This window comes from Diadema antillarum, unplaced genomic scaffold (genome assembly GCF_040938485.1).
Source record: "Diadema antillarum isolate AM-2024a unplaced genomic scaffold, OU_Dant_1.0 seq00000766_RagTag, whole genome shotgun sequence".
Taxonomy (NCBI): Eukaryota; Metazoa; Echinodermata; class Echinoidea; order Diadematoida; family Diadematidae; genus Diadema; species Diadema antillarum.
In genome coordinates, this window is record NW_027271656.1 from 679,764 (window position 1) to 697,768 (window position 18,005).

Genomic DNA, 18,005 nt, shown 5'->3' on the forward strand with positions numbered 1-18,005 from the left:
CCCAATTCTCATCTCCACCAATACTGTACCATCCCTTTAATCACATGGTTGGTGGACTCACCATAGTTTTCGATGTCTTCCGGCATGTCGTAATTGATGACGTGCTGAATGTCGGGAAAGTCCAGCCCCTTGGAGGCAACGTCTGTGGCTACCAACACATCTTTCTCTCCCACACGGAACTGATCGATGGATCGCGTTCTTTCCTCTTGGTCTGGGAGGGGAGGGGGAAAATTAAAAGTGATCAGACAAAACAGACACACGGCACATATCAGAAGTGACAGTAAACAAATGGTGCACAGGGCTCAGTGCATCAGTCAGAATTGTGTGCATAAGGCAAATATAGAATGCTTAACCCACCAGGCAAAGCCCAGTGACTTTAGGCTAAATTCCACAGTTACAGCATGCTCACTATTCCGACTGATGCACGAAAAGACTTGCGCATCATCTGTGTTACAGAATGGAGGACAATATTTTTGCCAAAATACATTTTTTGATGATGTTACCTGATGGCAAATTTACTGGATGCATTTCCTTTTGGCTTGCCAAAGAAAAAAAAACAGGAAAACCATGCATCCAGTACTTCAAGGCCATGCGTCCAGTAATTACTGGATGCACGGCATAAGTATTGGATGCATAGTTTTCTAGCCAAGAGCTTGGTGTCTCTCACTGACTGCACAAACATTTGTGACCCGCCAAAACAAAAGGATCTGAAAGTCGCTGACCGCTGAGCTGAGAATATCGAGTTTGAAGTCAGATCATCAAAATCGGTCAAAACGATCGGATTTCTGTTTTTGGCATGATTTTGTAGTCTAATGTATCGTCTATCATCTGCCGAAATTTCGAAGCTAAATGATTACAGGAAAGGCAAGAAATTAATGTTTTTCTGGGCCAAGATTTTCGGACTTTCAATGGAACAGAAACATGTCCGAAGATTTGTATTTAGCGCCGCAGAGAGACTCCTCCCCTAGCAATGAGGGAGTGATCTTATTGGTCAGTGCGTGGCATCCTGGTTACTGACTGGTCTTGAGTAAACCATTGGCATTAAGCTTGAATGAACATCGCAGAGGTTGCTAAGAGCATACCTTCTATTGTCAAGAGGTGAAAACTGTCTTGCCTCCCTCGATCATGATTACATCGGGAGGAAAACTTTGACAGTGGTTTTCTCAAAACGCTGATTTCCTAAACCACTCGACATGTGCTAACAAAATCATCGATACCCCCGCAATTGAGTACTTTTATGAGTCGTGTTATATATGAATCTAAAGTGGAAGAGTAAGGAAATAATGTCATGTCAGTTTCAGAAAATTGACCTTCCCCGACTTTCAGATCCGTTTGTTGTAGCGGGTCACATTTGCTCAGTGCGCAAACCTTTGCTACAAGTGTATGATAACATGTTTGCATTGGCTTCCTCTGTGAGTAAGCTCTAGGAGGTTTTATCATTGAGTGAGAGTCACTAATAGTAACAGGGGCAAGAGATTATCCTTGAGGATAAGCTACCTTTGAGGATAACCTTTGTCATGTGGACACGTGGCATAGTTAAGGGGCAAGAGCATATCCTCACAGTAAGCTAACTTTGACATTAAGGATCACCATTTGAACATAACTTATATCATTTCTGTAATGGCCTTCAAAGAATATCAGTCATAAATAATGCATGAATGAAGATCTGAATGAGCGACTGTAGTTACATTCAGACGGCAATCCCTAACCTCGAAGACAGCTATCCATGAGGATAGGCTCTGGCCCCGTAACTACGACGCATGTCCACATAATGAAGTTTATCCTCCAGAATAGGCTCACTGCCCCCATAACTAAGCTTATCTACAAGTTCCCATCCACAAGTTCCGTCCACATGATGCCTAACTACGAGTGAGGACCGCCCACAGCTTGTTGATAGAGCGCTAAACCCGAGATATCTCATGGATATCTATCTTTGAGTTAATTTCAGTATAGCCATCAACGAGTGCATCTATACGGTGCCTAACTACAAGCCTATCTTCGAGGATAGCTATCCTTGAGGTTGGAGATCACCGTCTGAACGTAACTATTATTACCCAGTGAAGCTGGCAAGAGTGAAATGCTTGGACGTCATACATACCTTTGCCACCATGAATGGCGACAGCTTCCACTCCTTTCAGAAGCAGGTACTCGTGAATGTCATCCACGTCAGACTTTTTCTCCGCAAAGATCAGCACCTGTCGAAAGTTCAGCAAAGAAATCAGGTATGTAATCATATTCCTGCATTTATGTACATATAATCAGATATGACAGATGATAGTGAAAGCTTCATTTGATAACAGTTTCTGCACCTTGGGCTTTCCTTTGAAATATATGCTGTGGTATAACAGATCCATCATATGATGCATCACGTGTTACCCGGGGGTACCGTTGTACCCCGGGGTACCACGTTGTGTAGCATCACCTCACGTCCACTCGAGGACAGCCGTAGGGAAATGCATGCACTGTGTGTGCGTGTACATAGTCATTCCCATGCCACTGCATGTTATACTATGCATGCATGGTACGCTGTGCTAGCAATAGCATGTGCTTCAGTGCAGTGCAGTGTATCGCAGTGCAGTAGCTAGTGCGCGCTAGCTCCAGCACCAAAATAATTTCCACTTTTTGGCACCCAGGGTACAACCTTAAAAAAAATAATAATAATTCAACAAAATGGCTAATTTTTATTTGGTACCCCAGGATACCATTTATGTCATCATATAAGGAAGGTTATGAAAACCACCGAGGGGGTGAGGTAGTTATTTGCATTCTCAATTTTTGGGGTCCTAGAAAGTGAGAAGGTGAAACCTGCATTAAATCACATGATAGTATGCAGCATTAACCCTAATCAATCCAGGCTTTTTTGGCAATGCTAAATCCAGGGGGTGGGGAGACTTCACCCCCTACCATAATTAGCATAAAATCAAAAATCAAAGTGACAAACAGTAAAAATAAACAGGTTCTTATGAGTTTCATGAGCACTATTTTCCAAAAAAAAATGTACACAAAATCATAAAATTGTGCCAATTTTTTAGCAACATGCATTTACAAAAATGGGTGTGGTTTTGTAACGGTACGTGCGGACATTGCAAATTAGGTCTCAAAAATTGTGCGAGACTCGAATGAAAAAAGTCATGAAGCCTTGTGACAAGGCTTTCTCCTATTGCAGAATTATTGTCCGAAATGTCCGTTTCAGACCAAGAGTGACTGCGACTTACGGGAGGAGGGGCTTTCTGAAGACACTCCAGGAGGTAGACCATCTTGGCCTCCTGCTTGACGTACTCCACCTCCTGAATCACGTCGAGACTTGCGGCGCCGGCACGGCCGACGTTGACGGTGACGGGTCTGACGAGAGCGCTCTTGGCAAAGTTCTGGATCTTCTTGGGCATGGTAGCACTGAAGAGAAGAGTTTGTCTCTGGTTCTAGAGATGAATACCACAGGAGGATAATGTTACTGACTGTGATGAGGATCAGATGCATACTAAACTCAAAGTCCTCAATAGTTCAGTAAATGGCACAATGTACAAGAAGCCTTCAAATAAGCCAGTCTTTAATAAGTTTGCACTATCAAAGATTGGCTTATTTTAGAATTTGACTAAAATTAATGTGACTGCTAAGGAAGCATTGAATAATTATAAGCTATCAACCACAGGAATGGCAGCTTTAAGTCCTTTCCCAAGGACTAATAAAAGGCTTTACCTGGGGGCATAACTAATGCAGAAAGGGGACTCAAATAAAAAAAGTCGTGACTGATAATCTGTCATCTTATTCACTGACCTAAAACTACTCCTCACATCTGATATCTATCACTGTAAGAACGTCATGATTTTAACCTATCCACTTTGAAAAACAGATGATCTTTGACAGATTTATTGCAGCATCTCAACATCAGAATACGCCGAGTAATCTTTAATTCTCTTGAAAAGACAAGAACCCACCCCAGGTAGTTTGGGTTTTTTTTTTTTTTTTTTGTTCCTCAAGAGAACCTAACAACCTAACAAATCAGCTAGCTTTGCTGATCAAAAACCTTATGCATTCTGAGATGACTAACACTAACAATATGCAGAACATATAATAAAAGGTGGACCCTAATGACTCCAGTCATGACTAACCTTAAAGTAAGTGAGGATAGTTCTGATGTCCTCCTCAAATCCAAGATCAATCATACGGTCGGCTTCATCAAGGCAGAGGTAGCGGCAGGTGGAGAGAGAGAAACACTTTTTGTTCAGCATGTCAATCAAACGACCGGGCGTGGCCACCACAATGTGGACTCCTCTGGACCGCACAGTATAACAGAAAAGGGAAAGGATTATTTGTACACATTGGTGTGCAATTCTAAAAATCAGGTCAACAAAGTCATGTGATACAATGCATGGAACAGATATACAGTTCGACCTCAGTTAGCCAGATAAGAGAAACATGCTCAAATACAGCACTTTCTAGCCTATCATGCTAGGGGTATACATACATTTAGTATGTACACATATCATTACCAATTTAACGCTCCCTTGATACCTAGCAGCTCTCCATATGGTATACTGCTGATAAAGGTGCCTCAAATACTGGCAGTACCTATAAATTTTAATAATCTTTGCTTTGAAAAATAAGACTTGTTTGGTTTACGTCCATTTCCATGGGTCTATTTCACTTCCTGGTAGGTCTAAAAACAAACAATCATTATACTAATCTTTCAGCTACAGCGTTGTAGTGAGATTCAGATACAGTCCACTGCATTGACTGGAGCATGTCCCGCAATGGTTGAACATACGTGTGTGTGTTTTGAATGAAATTTGCCACTGAAAATACATGAAAACATTTTTAAAATGTCAGCCAGTCAACATCCAAATAACAGAGAGATCTGGTTAATCGATGGCTGAATAACGAAGGTCGGACTGTATTAGCTTATCATTATTATGGTCTTGAGGAACAGATGGTGGCAATAAACATCACATGCGTTATTGTGTGACACCAAACAACAAGAATTAAAGCTACTGTATATTGCCACCAAATTTTCATGAGGAATCAACTGACCAATTGATTCTGCTTGAACATTTTCTACAGTATATCTACTCTGAAGTGCACAGGTTTACAACACCTGAACCACCTGACAGGGGAATATTGGAGTAGAATTGATATTGCTGCAGTGATACACCTTACAGACACAGCAAACACATGAGTTTAAGCCAAAAAGTACCCTACTTTGTTTAAACATACTGTTGAATTACACAATCACATCAGTTTGTGATCTACTATGCTATTTGGCTGAGTGTTCCTACAATACGATTCAAAGCACTCTGTTAGTATAGTACTCACATGTATGAGAAACAAATCTAAGCTAGCATGGCATGTAGATGGGTGTAGACACAAGAATGCATCCAGCTAGCAGCCAAATACTGTATACGGCACGTATTTCACAGGGTTTTTATTTTCGCAAATTTCACAAGTTACGTGCTAATCACAGATTTAGTAACATGCGAAATATCCCAACATAAATGTGGCATGCACGTGTACGTTTCTCCGTTCATTGCCAACTCCATGATTACATAATCAAACCAACTTGCAAAATTGTTGAGAAGTCCCGAATCGCAAAAACATATTAGACTCCATAAACATATGGCATATACAATATTGTCCTCACTTGACATGTTTTCATTCTAAATGTGCTGTTGTTGCTGTCGTCATTTGTCTGTCCGTTTGTCATTCCTGACAGGATAGGCAATGGTTGGGACATTTTCACCCAAAATCCATTTCAGAAAACACACATGAGAGGGGTGTAAAACAAAAACAGGAAACTCACTTTCTGACTGTATCCATCTGTTCCTTGACAGAGACTCCTCCGATACAGAGCATCCCACGTAGAGACGGCTGGTTATCGGCCTCCAGACACTTGAAGAAGTGCAGGATGCCATCATGGGTCTGGCGGGCCAACTCACGCTGTCAGCCAAGAGAACAAGGGTGCAGGGAAAAAGTTTTTGAAAAATGAGTCAAATTTGTTAGCACTTTCTGAACACAGTGTCTTCTCTACTTGTTACTCCACATCTGTAAAGCTTGTGTGTCCCATTTACAACTCTGAAAATTAAATTCCTTTCATAAGCTGGTATACTGTAGAGGTAGGTATTAAATTCAGACCTTTCTTCAAAATGATAAACCGGAAACTTCTTTATGATGGAGAGATGGGAACAATACTATAGATTTTCAGTGAATTTATTTGGACAAAAAAAAAAAAAAAACTTTTATTCTTGGTACAAAGGGGAGCATATTCTTGAGTGATATGGTGTTAGTTTTTCATCTTTTTTTTTTTCTTTTTCACTCTTGAGTTGTATTACCAAAGGTTTCTTATACGATGTTGGGAGACATTACTCTTGAACAATGCAAAATTTTGTGACATACGCAAAAGGTACACACAACCTTTAAATCTACTAATTTTGAATGGTCTGTACATCTCTCTGGGTGCACATTTGTCCAAATGTGGTAAAGCAAGGGGCTAACAATAACAAACCCTGTATAAGATGTTGAACTTTAACTTCAGAATTGCTTTGGTGGCATTGCTTTCATGGATTTGCATGAATGGGACTGACAGACTGCCTGCAAAACAAAACGTCTTGGCATGAGCATGTAGCGAAGCCCTTACAACACTGGCTCCGCTAGTGTGCAGAGGATATTTTAAGCTTGGTCTAATAATACTTCACGTAAATGTCACTTTGTTTGTACCTTTCCGCTTGCAACCTTGTTATTCTACTGTGAAAGTATATAATCTCGGACTATTTTTTTCCCCCACAGATATACCACCCCTCCCTCTCCCCCCCCCCCCCCCCCCAAAAAAAAAGAGCTTTGGTTTGTTGTTACATTCAAACTTCTAGAGGGCACTGTTAATGACATTTTCAGACAGGAAAAGTTTCTAGATGCCATATACCAGACAGGTATGTAATGCCTTTAGAATGCCTAATCTATTTGTCTGGAGCTGTTTTTGTTTTTGTTTTTTCTACTGATTTGCAAGACATCATACTTGCAATGTGTTTAATTGTTATCTTGGATATACTTCAACATGCTTGTTGCAATGCACTTTTTCTTTGTGGCAAACAGTCTGCTGTATACACCGAATATTTTGCGAGTTTTTTAATTTTCGTGAATTTCATGAGTCAGGTGCTATTCGTGAATTTTAAGACATGCAAAAACATTGACTCTGATCCCGATATGAATGTGACGTGCACATAAAAATTTCTCCGTTCAGTACTGCACTCCACAGTCCTGAATTTAAGCAATCACAAAATCGTTGGGAAGTCCCGATTCACAAAAATTTAGACTCGCTAAATATATGGCGTATACGGTATTTTCATGGGCAAGCTTACAGACGGGCAGATGATGAGACCGTAGGGGCCCTCGTTTCTGATGAAGGGCATTCGCTTCTCTTGCTCCAGGGCGAACATAACGATGGGAAGTGTGAACACGAGAGTCTTCCCCGAACCTGTAAATGCGATGCCAATCATGTCGCGGCCCTGAAGTCTGCGAACCAATCACAAAAGATATGAAGCACAGCCGTTATCACTAACTAGCACTTTTGGAATCGCACTGAACACAAACAAGACATCACTGGTAAACGCAGAGTTAATTCAAACTTTAAAAAAAAAAATCAGGAACAATAGACACATTTGCCTTGACCCATTTTGAGCACTATCAGTGGAATCTTAGTCTTCCATAAGTATATAATATTTTTTCAGTATATAAACTGCAAATTTTTCAAAGTGCTTGCATTGAGTTTATGCCAAATTCTTCATAATCTTACTTCACAACATTTAATTCTTGGGAAAATGCGCTTGCAGATAAGCTTGAAAAATAGAGAAAGGTAATATTAAGATGTAAATGCCTGGCAAACACAAAATTATGACATTACTATGTATCTGACATACATACATACATACATGAGCTATTGACATCCTCTCCTGTACCTCAAAACAATGCACAATCCTCTTTCTGCTGGCATTTCTGTGTCATAAAAAAAAATCAATCCAAGGTCTCCCATACATATTTGCAGCCATACAAATGTACCGGTTTCATATTTACTGAACCATCTCTTTTATTTTCCATCCAGGACAAAATATATGCTATTTATAACTCTATTCTCAAGTTCCTCACATTACAGGCAGTCCCTGGATCTGGATGGGGGTCGGTCTGCTAATTCCTTTCTTCTTCAGGGCACCAAGAATGCTCTTTGGAAACTTCATCTCCTGGCAATGGGGAAAAACAAAGATAGAAAATGTTATATGGCTTTGCTTCAGAAAGATAAATGTCAAAAGAAGACAGATATAAAACTCACTACACTCTGTTTACAGCAGTACCCTCTCACATAATGTATTTCAAGGCATTTATAGACACTTTGTATCTTTAACAAAATAAGGCAAAATGTTGATAAAAATAAAAGACAGCAAACTGTCAATCACCATCAATGGAAAATGAAAAAAGTCATTAACATTGTGAAAGCACTACGTATTACTATAAAGCATGATAGAAATCATGACCAGAGGGTAACCATACAACGAAAAAAAACAAAAAACAAAAAACAAACAAACACTTTTCTGGTGTACCTGATCGGAAACCTCAATCAAACCATGCCCTGATTAAGAAAACGAGATGATTTTTAATATTCATTCTGGCAACTAAACCTGACCTAAATGGAGAGTTCCAAATATGTGTGTGTCGGGGGGTCCCGCTGTGGCCCTGTCCTGGGTACCACTATACCACCAATATGAATACAGGGCCTTCATCTGGATCTAGCCTGGGGCTCAACCCCATATTAGCCTTTAATCACACCGCTAACTAGGCTGCATGTTTAGAAGGGAGTTTCCTTCTAGTGAAGAGCAAGGCCTCTGCAGATCTTTTTATCTGTTCTGTGTTTGTCTTTGTTAATAGCACACAGGAAATGACCCAATTTATACATTTGATATCTATGCCACGGAGTTGACCACCAGTATTTTCGTGTCCCAACATTAATGGCACCGCTCACCTTCGCACCCTTTCACACTATAAATGCACCCTAACCTTGACTCAGTGCCAGGTTAGACCTGATTAGAGCCTGGTTGAAGCCAGTTAAAGTATGGTGGTACAAAATTATAATTTATTGAGTTTGAATTTATGACCACAGATATGTTGAATGTTTGAACATTGATGCTAATGTAAAATACATGTACATGTAGGTTATATATTTTTTCTATGTTATATAAGGTTGGCAAAATGATGCCTCTCGTATGTCTTATATATATGTTACCGTATTTAAATCTTGCTTATGCGATGGTATTATATCGTCACTGGGGCGACAAGACCTCGTATCTACAAAATGTCAAATGTTCAGGAGAGCGAAAAAACATGGCAGCCAAAGCACTGTATCCAATGGGATAGACATTCCTTTGACATGCTATGGTGGCTTCATTTTTGGGGGAAAGACATCTAGGATTTGGACAGGACATCACTTAACTGATTTTCTGATCATTAATAATAAAAAAATCATTTTCACCAAAATTGCAGATACAAGGTCTTGTCACCCCAGCGACGATATATATCTTTGTTTTTGTGAAAAGCATGTGAACAAAACAAATATCCATGATATGTACAATAAATGATTGAAATGAAATGAATGAATAATTTCAATCATTGGATAAAAGTCATCACTCAAAACAACCTCAACAATTTCAGATTTCTTGTCCCTTCTCTCTATCTTTACATGTCTGTCTGTCTGTCTCTTTCTCTTTTTTTTTTTTTTGGGGGGGGGGGGTGTGGGATTATAGCAACTGACAGTTGTTCTCCTCATTCCATAAACTTAGATACAAGTTTACTTTTCACAATGAAATTCTCATATTGTTATCTTTGCTTCATTCACAATGCCGGACATTTATGAATCGTGTAAAACTGAATTCTTGAAGAAGAAGGAAATATCATCTTGCAAAAAATGTATCAAGGGTGACATGAGAAGCGAGCCTACCTTGAAGTGCTTGATGGGAGGGGGAATATTCTGGCCTTCCACTAGAATGTGGAGCTTCTTTCGCACCCTCTCATGCCGCGCCTCCCCAAGCTGAAGGATGCAGCGTGGTGGTCTCCACCTGAACAGCAGACATGGAGCAGTACGTATCAAAGATGATAATCAAGCAATAATCACAAGGCACAAATAAAAGTGTTCCGGCCATATCAGTAATGCGCAGTTGACTGGGGAGTCTCCACTTATCAATCATGCAAGCATTTTTTTTAAATTGTACCATACATGTATGCTGGTTGTATGTGGTGCTTTATTTACAGATTAAGAAGTTCATTGATCTTGACCACTGACCAAAAAATTGACCCTATCTGTAAAAATAAAGTACTTTAAAATCTATTTTTATCTAAAACTTACACTAGATTCTCTTGTTAACTTACACTAAATTGTATTATGATTGGATTCACTTAATAAAATTAAAGGCCAGAATATTCGATTTCAACTAAATTTTGGTGGCCTTTGACCTTGATTGTACCCTTTTAACCCAGTCCTTTTAAGTGAATAATTGTCAGTTCATTTCTAATCTTGTCACCTGATAATTTTTCAACTGGACTGTCGTATCTGTAGTTATAGCTAGAAAATTACATTTTAATCCAAAGTGCACTGACCTTTCACCTTAATGTTTGACTACCATCTCTATCATGCTCATGCAAATAATCATATTCATTTCCATTCTGTCCAACAAATTACATCATAACTACACTTTTTTTTTCCATAAATACAGTGAGTTTTTTTTTTTCTATTTGACTTAGACCTTTCATCAATACCTTGCACAGAAATAACTATCTATATATTTCTACTCTTTATATCATATTATATTACCACTGGAATTCATGGATTAAGTTACTTCTTATAAAACAAACATCATTTGAAAGCAAAATTTAAGTGACTTACGATCTTGAGAGATTTTGTTCTATATTTAATCAACATATCTATGCCTCATGTAGCACTTCTGGGACAGGTACGAGGCAAACTCATTTTAATGAGTGGTTTATAGTATGATATATATAATCTTGATAATGAGATGTGCAAAGGGCAGATGGAAGGATGGACAGATGGACAAACAGGCAGAGACAACTCAAAAACATGATAATGCCTCCAGCACCTTTCTGGGTGGAGGCATAAAAAGGATTCACATCATAGTTATGACAGGTATGTATGTCAAAACAACATTTTGAAAATGAATAGAGTGATAGGAGTGCATCTCTTGGCCCAATGATATATGTGGTCCCTAATCTCATCACCATGACTACAAGTTTGACTTCTTTGGCACTACAAATTTAGGGAACATAGCAACAAGCAGAATCCCTGAGCAGAATCCTTGAGCATAGGAGTACATACACGGCACGGTTTCCACTGACGCACAGCATGCTATACCTAACAAACCAACCCCACTGAAACAACACAACCGTCGAAATCTTCTAGCTATCTGTCTCTTTCCTAGTGTGTGATGTTTTTTCTCTAGTCTCCTCTATCCTGTATGTCAAACGTTAAACCCTATTTTAGACTAGTTCCATTAACACACTGCTAAAAGCAGACATAACAGCATGACGATGATGACTGAACAAAGTGACAACCAAAAACAAAAATCTCACTTCCTGCAACCATTCAATGCACTCTCCAGTCAAAGAATTAAAAGGTAATAATCATCTAAAGAAGCTGGCACATGCTGACCTTCTGGCAAAAACCCAAACCAAAAATGAAGTTGGACAAAGGTACATATCGTCTGTTGAGAATGAGAAGGGCGTTAAGTTGTCTCGAACACTATGGGTTTTGTGAGAACTTAACGCCCTTATCATTCTCAACCGACGATATGTAAAGCTAAATACCTTGAAACAGAGGTCGAAAATCACAAATGCAGTTTAAATCAAATCCATGGCTTAGATCAGTCCACAGACTAAAAAAAAGGGTGTGAAATAGGCCTACCTTTCATATGCGTGCATCAGAGGGCATTTATAATGGGATGTCTGCTAGCAAGTGCGACAAGTCCATGCACATTTACGAAACAGAATTCATGTAAACCATGGACTAAGTTTAAACTACAGTTGTACCTCTGTGAATTCTGGCCAGTATGTTTTACATTGGAAATCACACAACATTCCATTTGTCATGCTACTGTAATCTCACCCTGTGATGAGGGCTTCAGTGTAAGTGATGCCTTCTGCCAACTCCTTGACATTCATCAGGGCCTTCTGCTCCTGGATGCTGTTCAAGATCTTCTGCTCTTCCTCCAGTTGTTTGTCAAGGGCTGTGGACTTGGTGCCTAGCAACAAGAAGCAAGAAATGGGCTGCTGTTTACAGGTCTATGCAAGCATAAGTCCAAGTTTTCATTTTAATTAGCATCACACACTCTTTAAAATTTCTGCACTTGAAATCAGATTTAAAGGACAAGTTCACCTTCATAGACATGTAGGTTGAGTGAATGCAGCAATATTAGTAGAACACATCAATGAGAATTTGAGGAAAATCGGACAATCCGTTCAAAAGTGATGAATTTTTGAAGTTTCTGCTCAGTCATGGCTGGATGAGAAGACTACTATAGCTTGTGATGTCATATGAGTACAACTATATAAAGAAAGTATAATGAAAATTCAAGATATTCTCACTTTTCTCACATAATAAAAGAACACTCGACTTCTCTCTTTCAGAAGTCAGGGGAAATAATATTACCCCTAACAAAAGTGAGTAACATGTCGAAGAAATGTGCACTTTATTCAAAAAGTTAAGTTTTGTGAAATTCTCTTTTTATTTTCCTTATATTGTTGTACGCATGTGACATCATGCACTGTAGTAGTCTTCTCCTCCAGCAGTGATTGCACAGATACTTTAAAAATTCATAACTTTTGAACGGATTGTCGGATTTTCCCCAAACTTTCAGTGATGTGTTCTACTAATGTTATTGCCCTCACTCGATCCACGTATGTATATGAAGGTGAACTTGTCCTTTAATGGGGTATATTTGCAAACAAGAACATTAAAAGTACACCCACAGGAAAAACCTTTCACTAAATTTACAGTATCGATAAAATTGCAATTATATCTATATCTAGCCTACAATGATTTTTCATCACTTGAATGAGAAGGTAATATGTATATCACTTTTAATACTGAGATGGCAAAATGCAGGATGTATGTATGACAAATGTGTATGATGCCTCAGTTTCGGTATCACCACTCAAAATTATCAGAAATATCTCTTCTTGAATTCCATTTCTACTGAACCATGTTGTATGAGTACTAGGATTGTTCACTTATGTTCTCTTTACTCTAGGTTTACAAGTTACACATACAAGCTTGTACATGCATTACTAGGCATACTGGTAATATTTAAGTACCTTATAAGGCCAGACATAAGCAGAAAAGATAAGCAGAAAAAGCATTGATTGAAAGGAGATATGATGCCACCAATGTAATAATCCTCCAATCAGTGACAAATTCATGCTGTGAATATATTGTGTTTTACAGTATGCAACGTCTTCCAAATTGGTAATAGCGAGGGTTATGAAGATCAATCATGGAACAAAACATGAGTCCCTGAAACAATCTTTCTAGTTCCAGTGCTGTACAGTTTTCAGACGTGTCACCGCTGCTGTTGTATGCATACATTTGTGAGTCTGTAGAAGGCATATATTGTAGCACATTTGTTTTAACAAGGATTATTTGAAGTCTACTCACTTTCAGCCTTCTTCTTGAGTTCGGAGTGCTGGTCCAAGAGACTGACATTTGCCAGGGGTCCAATGTCAGGTTCCTCCTCCTCTTGTCTGTCGTACAGTCCATCCTCCTCATTTGGGTCAATGACTCGTCGATTGGCTAACTTTTGGATTCTCTCCACCTAGAGAATGTTTTGCAAGAAATCATGGCATAAAACAAGTTTTTACGAAATTACACATTGTAGGCCACACATGAATGGATTAATCTTCTAGTAACTCAGTTCTTAACACTAATTTGGCCATACAAGTTTGTATATTTGAGCTACAGCAGACCTCATCACTTACATTGTAATACAACATGATAGTGCTTTTTATAAACACACTTTGACACACAACATGACATAAATATCAAAATTACAAAAAGTTTTACTCTAGCGTGGATTTTGCTTTATGATCACTATCACATCTAAGAAAAAAGATGTCTTCCACAGTAGAAATGGACTCAAATGGCATTGAAACACAAACATAATCTTCTGATGGAAGGTGCTATGCTGCCCATATAGCAAAACCTGCAGAGCATAGCATGAAATAAGCAGTACATCGATAATAACATACAACATTCTGCCAAATTCTCTGCTTCATGCCATAACTTAACAAAGTGATGTTCTGTACAGAATCGACGACGCGACATACAAAGCAAGGCTTGACAGTAACTTTTTTCTTTTGGTGGTGTAGCAATGAAATTTGTTGGCCTGATTGGGACAACAAAACATATCTTTTCTTAAAAAAGTGGTGGCCCGACATCCATTTCTGGTGGCCCCAGGCCACCAAGCTACCACCAATGTTGAGTCCTGAGTGTAACCTTGAGTGTACTAACAGATGTGACTCATAGTGTGGCAGAAATCGTTTGGTTACAGTGCCTTCACCTGAGAGTTTAATATAATCTCTGAGTGTCTGCACCATGTCACTGAAATAATCTTGCTGTGAAGGGAAAACACAACACCTTTTGAAAATATCCATCACCACCAAGATATGCAAAAACTGACAACTGTAATGTGTAAAGCCAACATACAACATACCTTCTGTTTCCTCCTTTCTTTCAAAGGAATATATGGCACATAGCTTTCATCATCAGAGTCTTCTTGGGCTTGAAACTTTCTTTTCTGAATGGGGTTAAAAAAAGGGGTGCAAACGAAATTTACTGTCTGGAGCAATACTATAATAAAATAATGTAATTTACAAACATAACCTGAAAAAAACAAAGACAACTATCTCAACACAAACATGAACATCCCACTCTTTACCTCACATACGTACAGTCAATTTATCTGAAACATACCTACAATAATCTGATAATGAGCTCTCGCACTATGTCCATGGAGCAACATTTAAATTTCTAACCGCTTGCAAAGCTTGACCATCGCTGCACTAATTCAAAATATATCAGCTCTGCCGTGAATGGAGGTGATCCATAACAATCGCAGCAAGTGTGTTGCAAGTGTCACACAAACCTTGTACCGCTGCATGGTCGATTGCGTTTATAGTGTAGTGATAACCGTGTCACTTCGTCATCAGCCTTTACTCAGTGGTTACCACATAGAGGAAATTTGAAAAGTGATCTACAGTCTGCAGACAAAGTAATACAAATTTTTGTTTTCAGTAATTTGTAAATTGTGTATGTCCATATCGCTAATATGTACCAATGGGTTGCTAGAATGATCAAGATTAGATTTATATGTACATTGCATATTGTAGGTCTGAGGTTCCAAACAAAATATAATCAATTAAAAATCTGTGCTATTGTATTGTGTAGGCAAGTGTTTTGACCGTGAGTGGTACAGCCATGTCGCGACTTGCAGTACAGTGACAGGGCTGTGTAATGTAGCTTACAACCCCAGGGCACTCCATTGAACAGGTGTACTGTGGGACGCTTCGTGTTTGGCTTGGGCTGGTCACACTCACACGAGTCACAGTTCACTTACATTACAGCCAGGTTAAAAGGCCTGCTATAGTACCTTTTAGAACCTAGTAGACTTCTAACCCTGGGGCACTCCTTCACACAGTTATAGACTGTGGGAGCGCCCAGAGTCAAAAGAGTGCTATCTCCGTACGGTGAAAAAGAAACACAAATTTTTGCGCCTCTATAAGTTTCGTATTTTAACCAGCAAAAGCCTTACTTTTATAATGTACATGTATACGTTTCTTACCTAATTCATACAATACGTTCACTTGTTCATTTCCACACTGATCCCATGTGGTCTTGAAAAGATGTTTTTCTACGAGTTCATCTCCATACGTTGTACCTCCCGTTCATTCTTTGGCTTTCGATGCAACCTTTACGTGGCACTTTGCGCATTGGCGATATGAATACTGTAAGAGTCACAATGATTTTAGCCTTTGAACAAGGCCCTTTTGCTGCGTGCTGTGTAGTGGCGAGCAAAAGGGTTCGAGTGAACGCACCCAAACCAGCAGAGAGCCATCGGGCGCCACACGATGTCGCGCAGCAAGAGTTCCTGGTCAAACAAAGGCTACACTGCTACCGACTAGCGCAAGTGCAGAGGTTTCAAATCTGTCCTACAGAGCAGTTGTCATTCTCGCAGATTCCTCCTGACCGGCCCATGACTGAATCATTTAAAGTTATCGATTTGGACAGAAATGGACTATTTAGCGGAACCAAACGTTCCCCGTATCCTGTTGTCAATAATTGGACTACATCGCCATCGGTAGACCCCCTATGTAAATTTATTCAAATTGACGCATTTTTTAGTTATTTAAGTTGAAATTTAGCCGTGATACTATGCCTTCCCAGATCCCAAATCCTACAATGCGCAGCCCAAACACTTCACATTCGGGCTGGTCGCAGTGAGTAGACTTCATGACTTAGCTAGACCTGTGCATAATGTAAATTTTAAAGCAAGCCGCTCGCGCCCATGGGCATTGCATTGCATTCTAATTGTGCTAGATTCTATATTTTCTGTGATTCTGCAACACCTTACGATGCTCTGTCACCACTGGTCATAACAATATTCCTTGAATTTTTGTCAATGTGTTGGCTGTTGGTGTACATTCATGACTGATCTGAGCCTGAGTAACAACACCCTTTAGAAATCTACAGAATTGACAGTGGTGCGTATGGTAGCTTTACTACACATCGACCACCCTTTTTTAAACCAACCGCGTAGTTTTGGAGCACAGAGCACATAGAAAATAAATGTATTGCCTATGTCAATGTGAGTATTGGCTCTGACCGTTGCCGTTGTTTGGTGAGGATGGGTGGGAAAACGCGAAATTCACTGTTCATTAATAATGGTTTTAATCAAGGACAAAATTTCGAATGAATATTTTAACAGAATCGTAATGTAATGTCAATGCATTTTCTAAAAAGCTTCGTACAACACGGTGTTCAATACAACTCGATTTGTGTGCATTGTCAATGCAAAAACAGCGGTCGATCTCAAAAAGGAGCGGCACCCCTACCGCGACCGCGGGGAGCTGAAGAGAGGCCACTCAAGTTCGACGGCGATATTTTTGCACTGAAACTTCAAATTGAAAAGGGAACAACAGCATTTGATAGTGCTGGTTTTCTCAATCACGTAGGTCAAGTTTTTACGTAAATTTCAGTGTTAAATATTCTTATCAAGCAAATAAAGATTAGGCGGTCGATGAGTACCCGTACTCGTAGTAGGTCCAACCATACAGTGACAGTGTACGTTCGCGTTCCAGATTCAGATCGGTTCACATTCACAGGAAATGCAATACATGGGACCAACATGTACGAAACTCGATGGTTTGTTTGTAATTAATCATTCACGAATAACTAAATATCTGGAGAAAATCCACCGCTGTATAGCCAATCTATTGTTGAGCGAATATCACAAATTAAGACGCATGGAATGACTTAGTCAACACGAAATAACAAACCTTATGTACCGCCGACGACGAGGAATCACCACTGGTAGAGGCCATGATTGCACCAAGTGTGCCAATGTATGTGCGCTGTTTATGGGCTATAGGCTTTCCAGAGAATGCCGTGATCGTCAGTGTACGTAAATACACAAGCTTGTACGTATTTACAACGATGCTATGAATTCAAGAGGATGCGTAGTCCAGTAAGCAGGTATTTATGACTTTATTTACCTTTATAACTAAAGTTAAAGTTATAAAGGTATTTGTATTTATATACAAATAACATGTTGAATAGAATTGGATTGTTGAAAGAAAAGAATGTTCATTTTGTAATGTGTATGTTGAGACTTTAATACATTTTTTGAGTGAGTGTCAATATGTTGATAGATTGTGGGTTGAAGTAAGAGAATGGATTAATTTATGTTAACACG

At 39.2% G+C, this 18,005-nt stretch overlaps 1 protein-coding gene across 1 annotated transcript in view; it reads right to left on the bottom strand.

Moving 5' to 3' along the window:
• Positions 1-17,640, bottom strand: part of LOC139738739 (probable ATP-dependent RNA helicase DDX41) — a 36,336-nt gene extending 18,696 nt beyond the window's left edge. The window contains exons 1-12 of the mRNA XM_071649378.1: positions 17,590-17,640; positions 14,748-14,831; positions 13,694-13,850; positions 12,146-12,281; positions 9,971-10,088; positions 8,131-8,222; positions 7,347-7,500; positions 5,795-5,931; positions 4,110-4,272; positions 3,216-3,419; positions 2,099-2,195; positions 62-211 (exon numbers count right to left, since the gene is read on the bottom strand). Of these exons, the coding sequence (XP_071505479.1) occupies positions 62-211; positions 2,099-2,195; positions 3,216-3,419; positions 4,110-4,272; positions 5,795-5,931; positions 7,347-7,500; positions 8,131-8,222; positions 9,971-10,088; positions 12,146-12,281; positions 13,694-13,850; positions 14,748-14,831; positions 17,590-17,634 (1,537 nt within the window). The 5' untranslated portion in view covers positions 17,635-17,640. The remainder of the gene's footprint in view (positions 1-61; positions 212-2,098; positions 2,196-3,215; positions 3,420-4,109; positions 4,273-5,794; positions 5,932-7,346; positions 7,501-8,130; positions 8,223-9,970; positions 10,089-12,145; positions 12,282-13,693; positions 13,851-14,747; positions 14,832-17,589) is intronic.
• Positions 17,641-18,005: the final 365 nt, after the last annotated feature.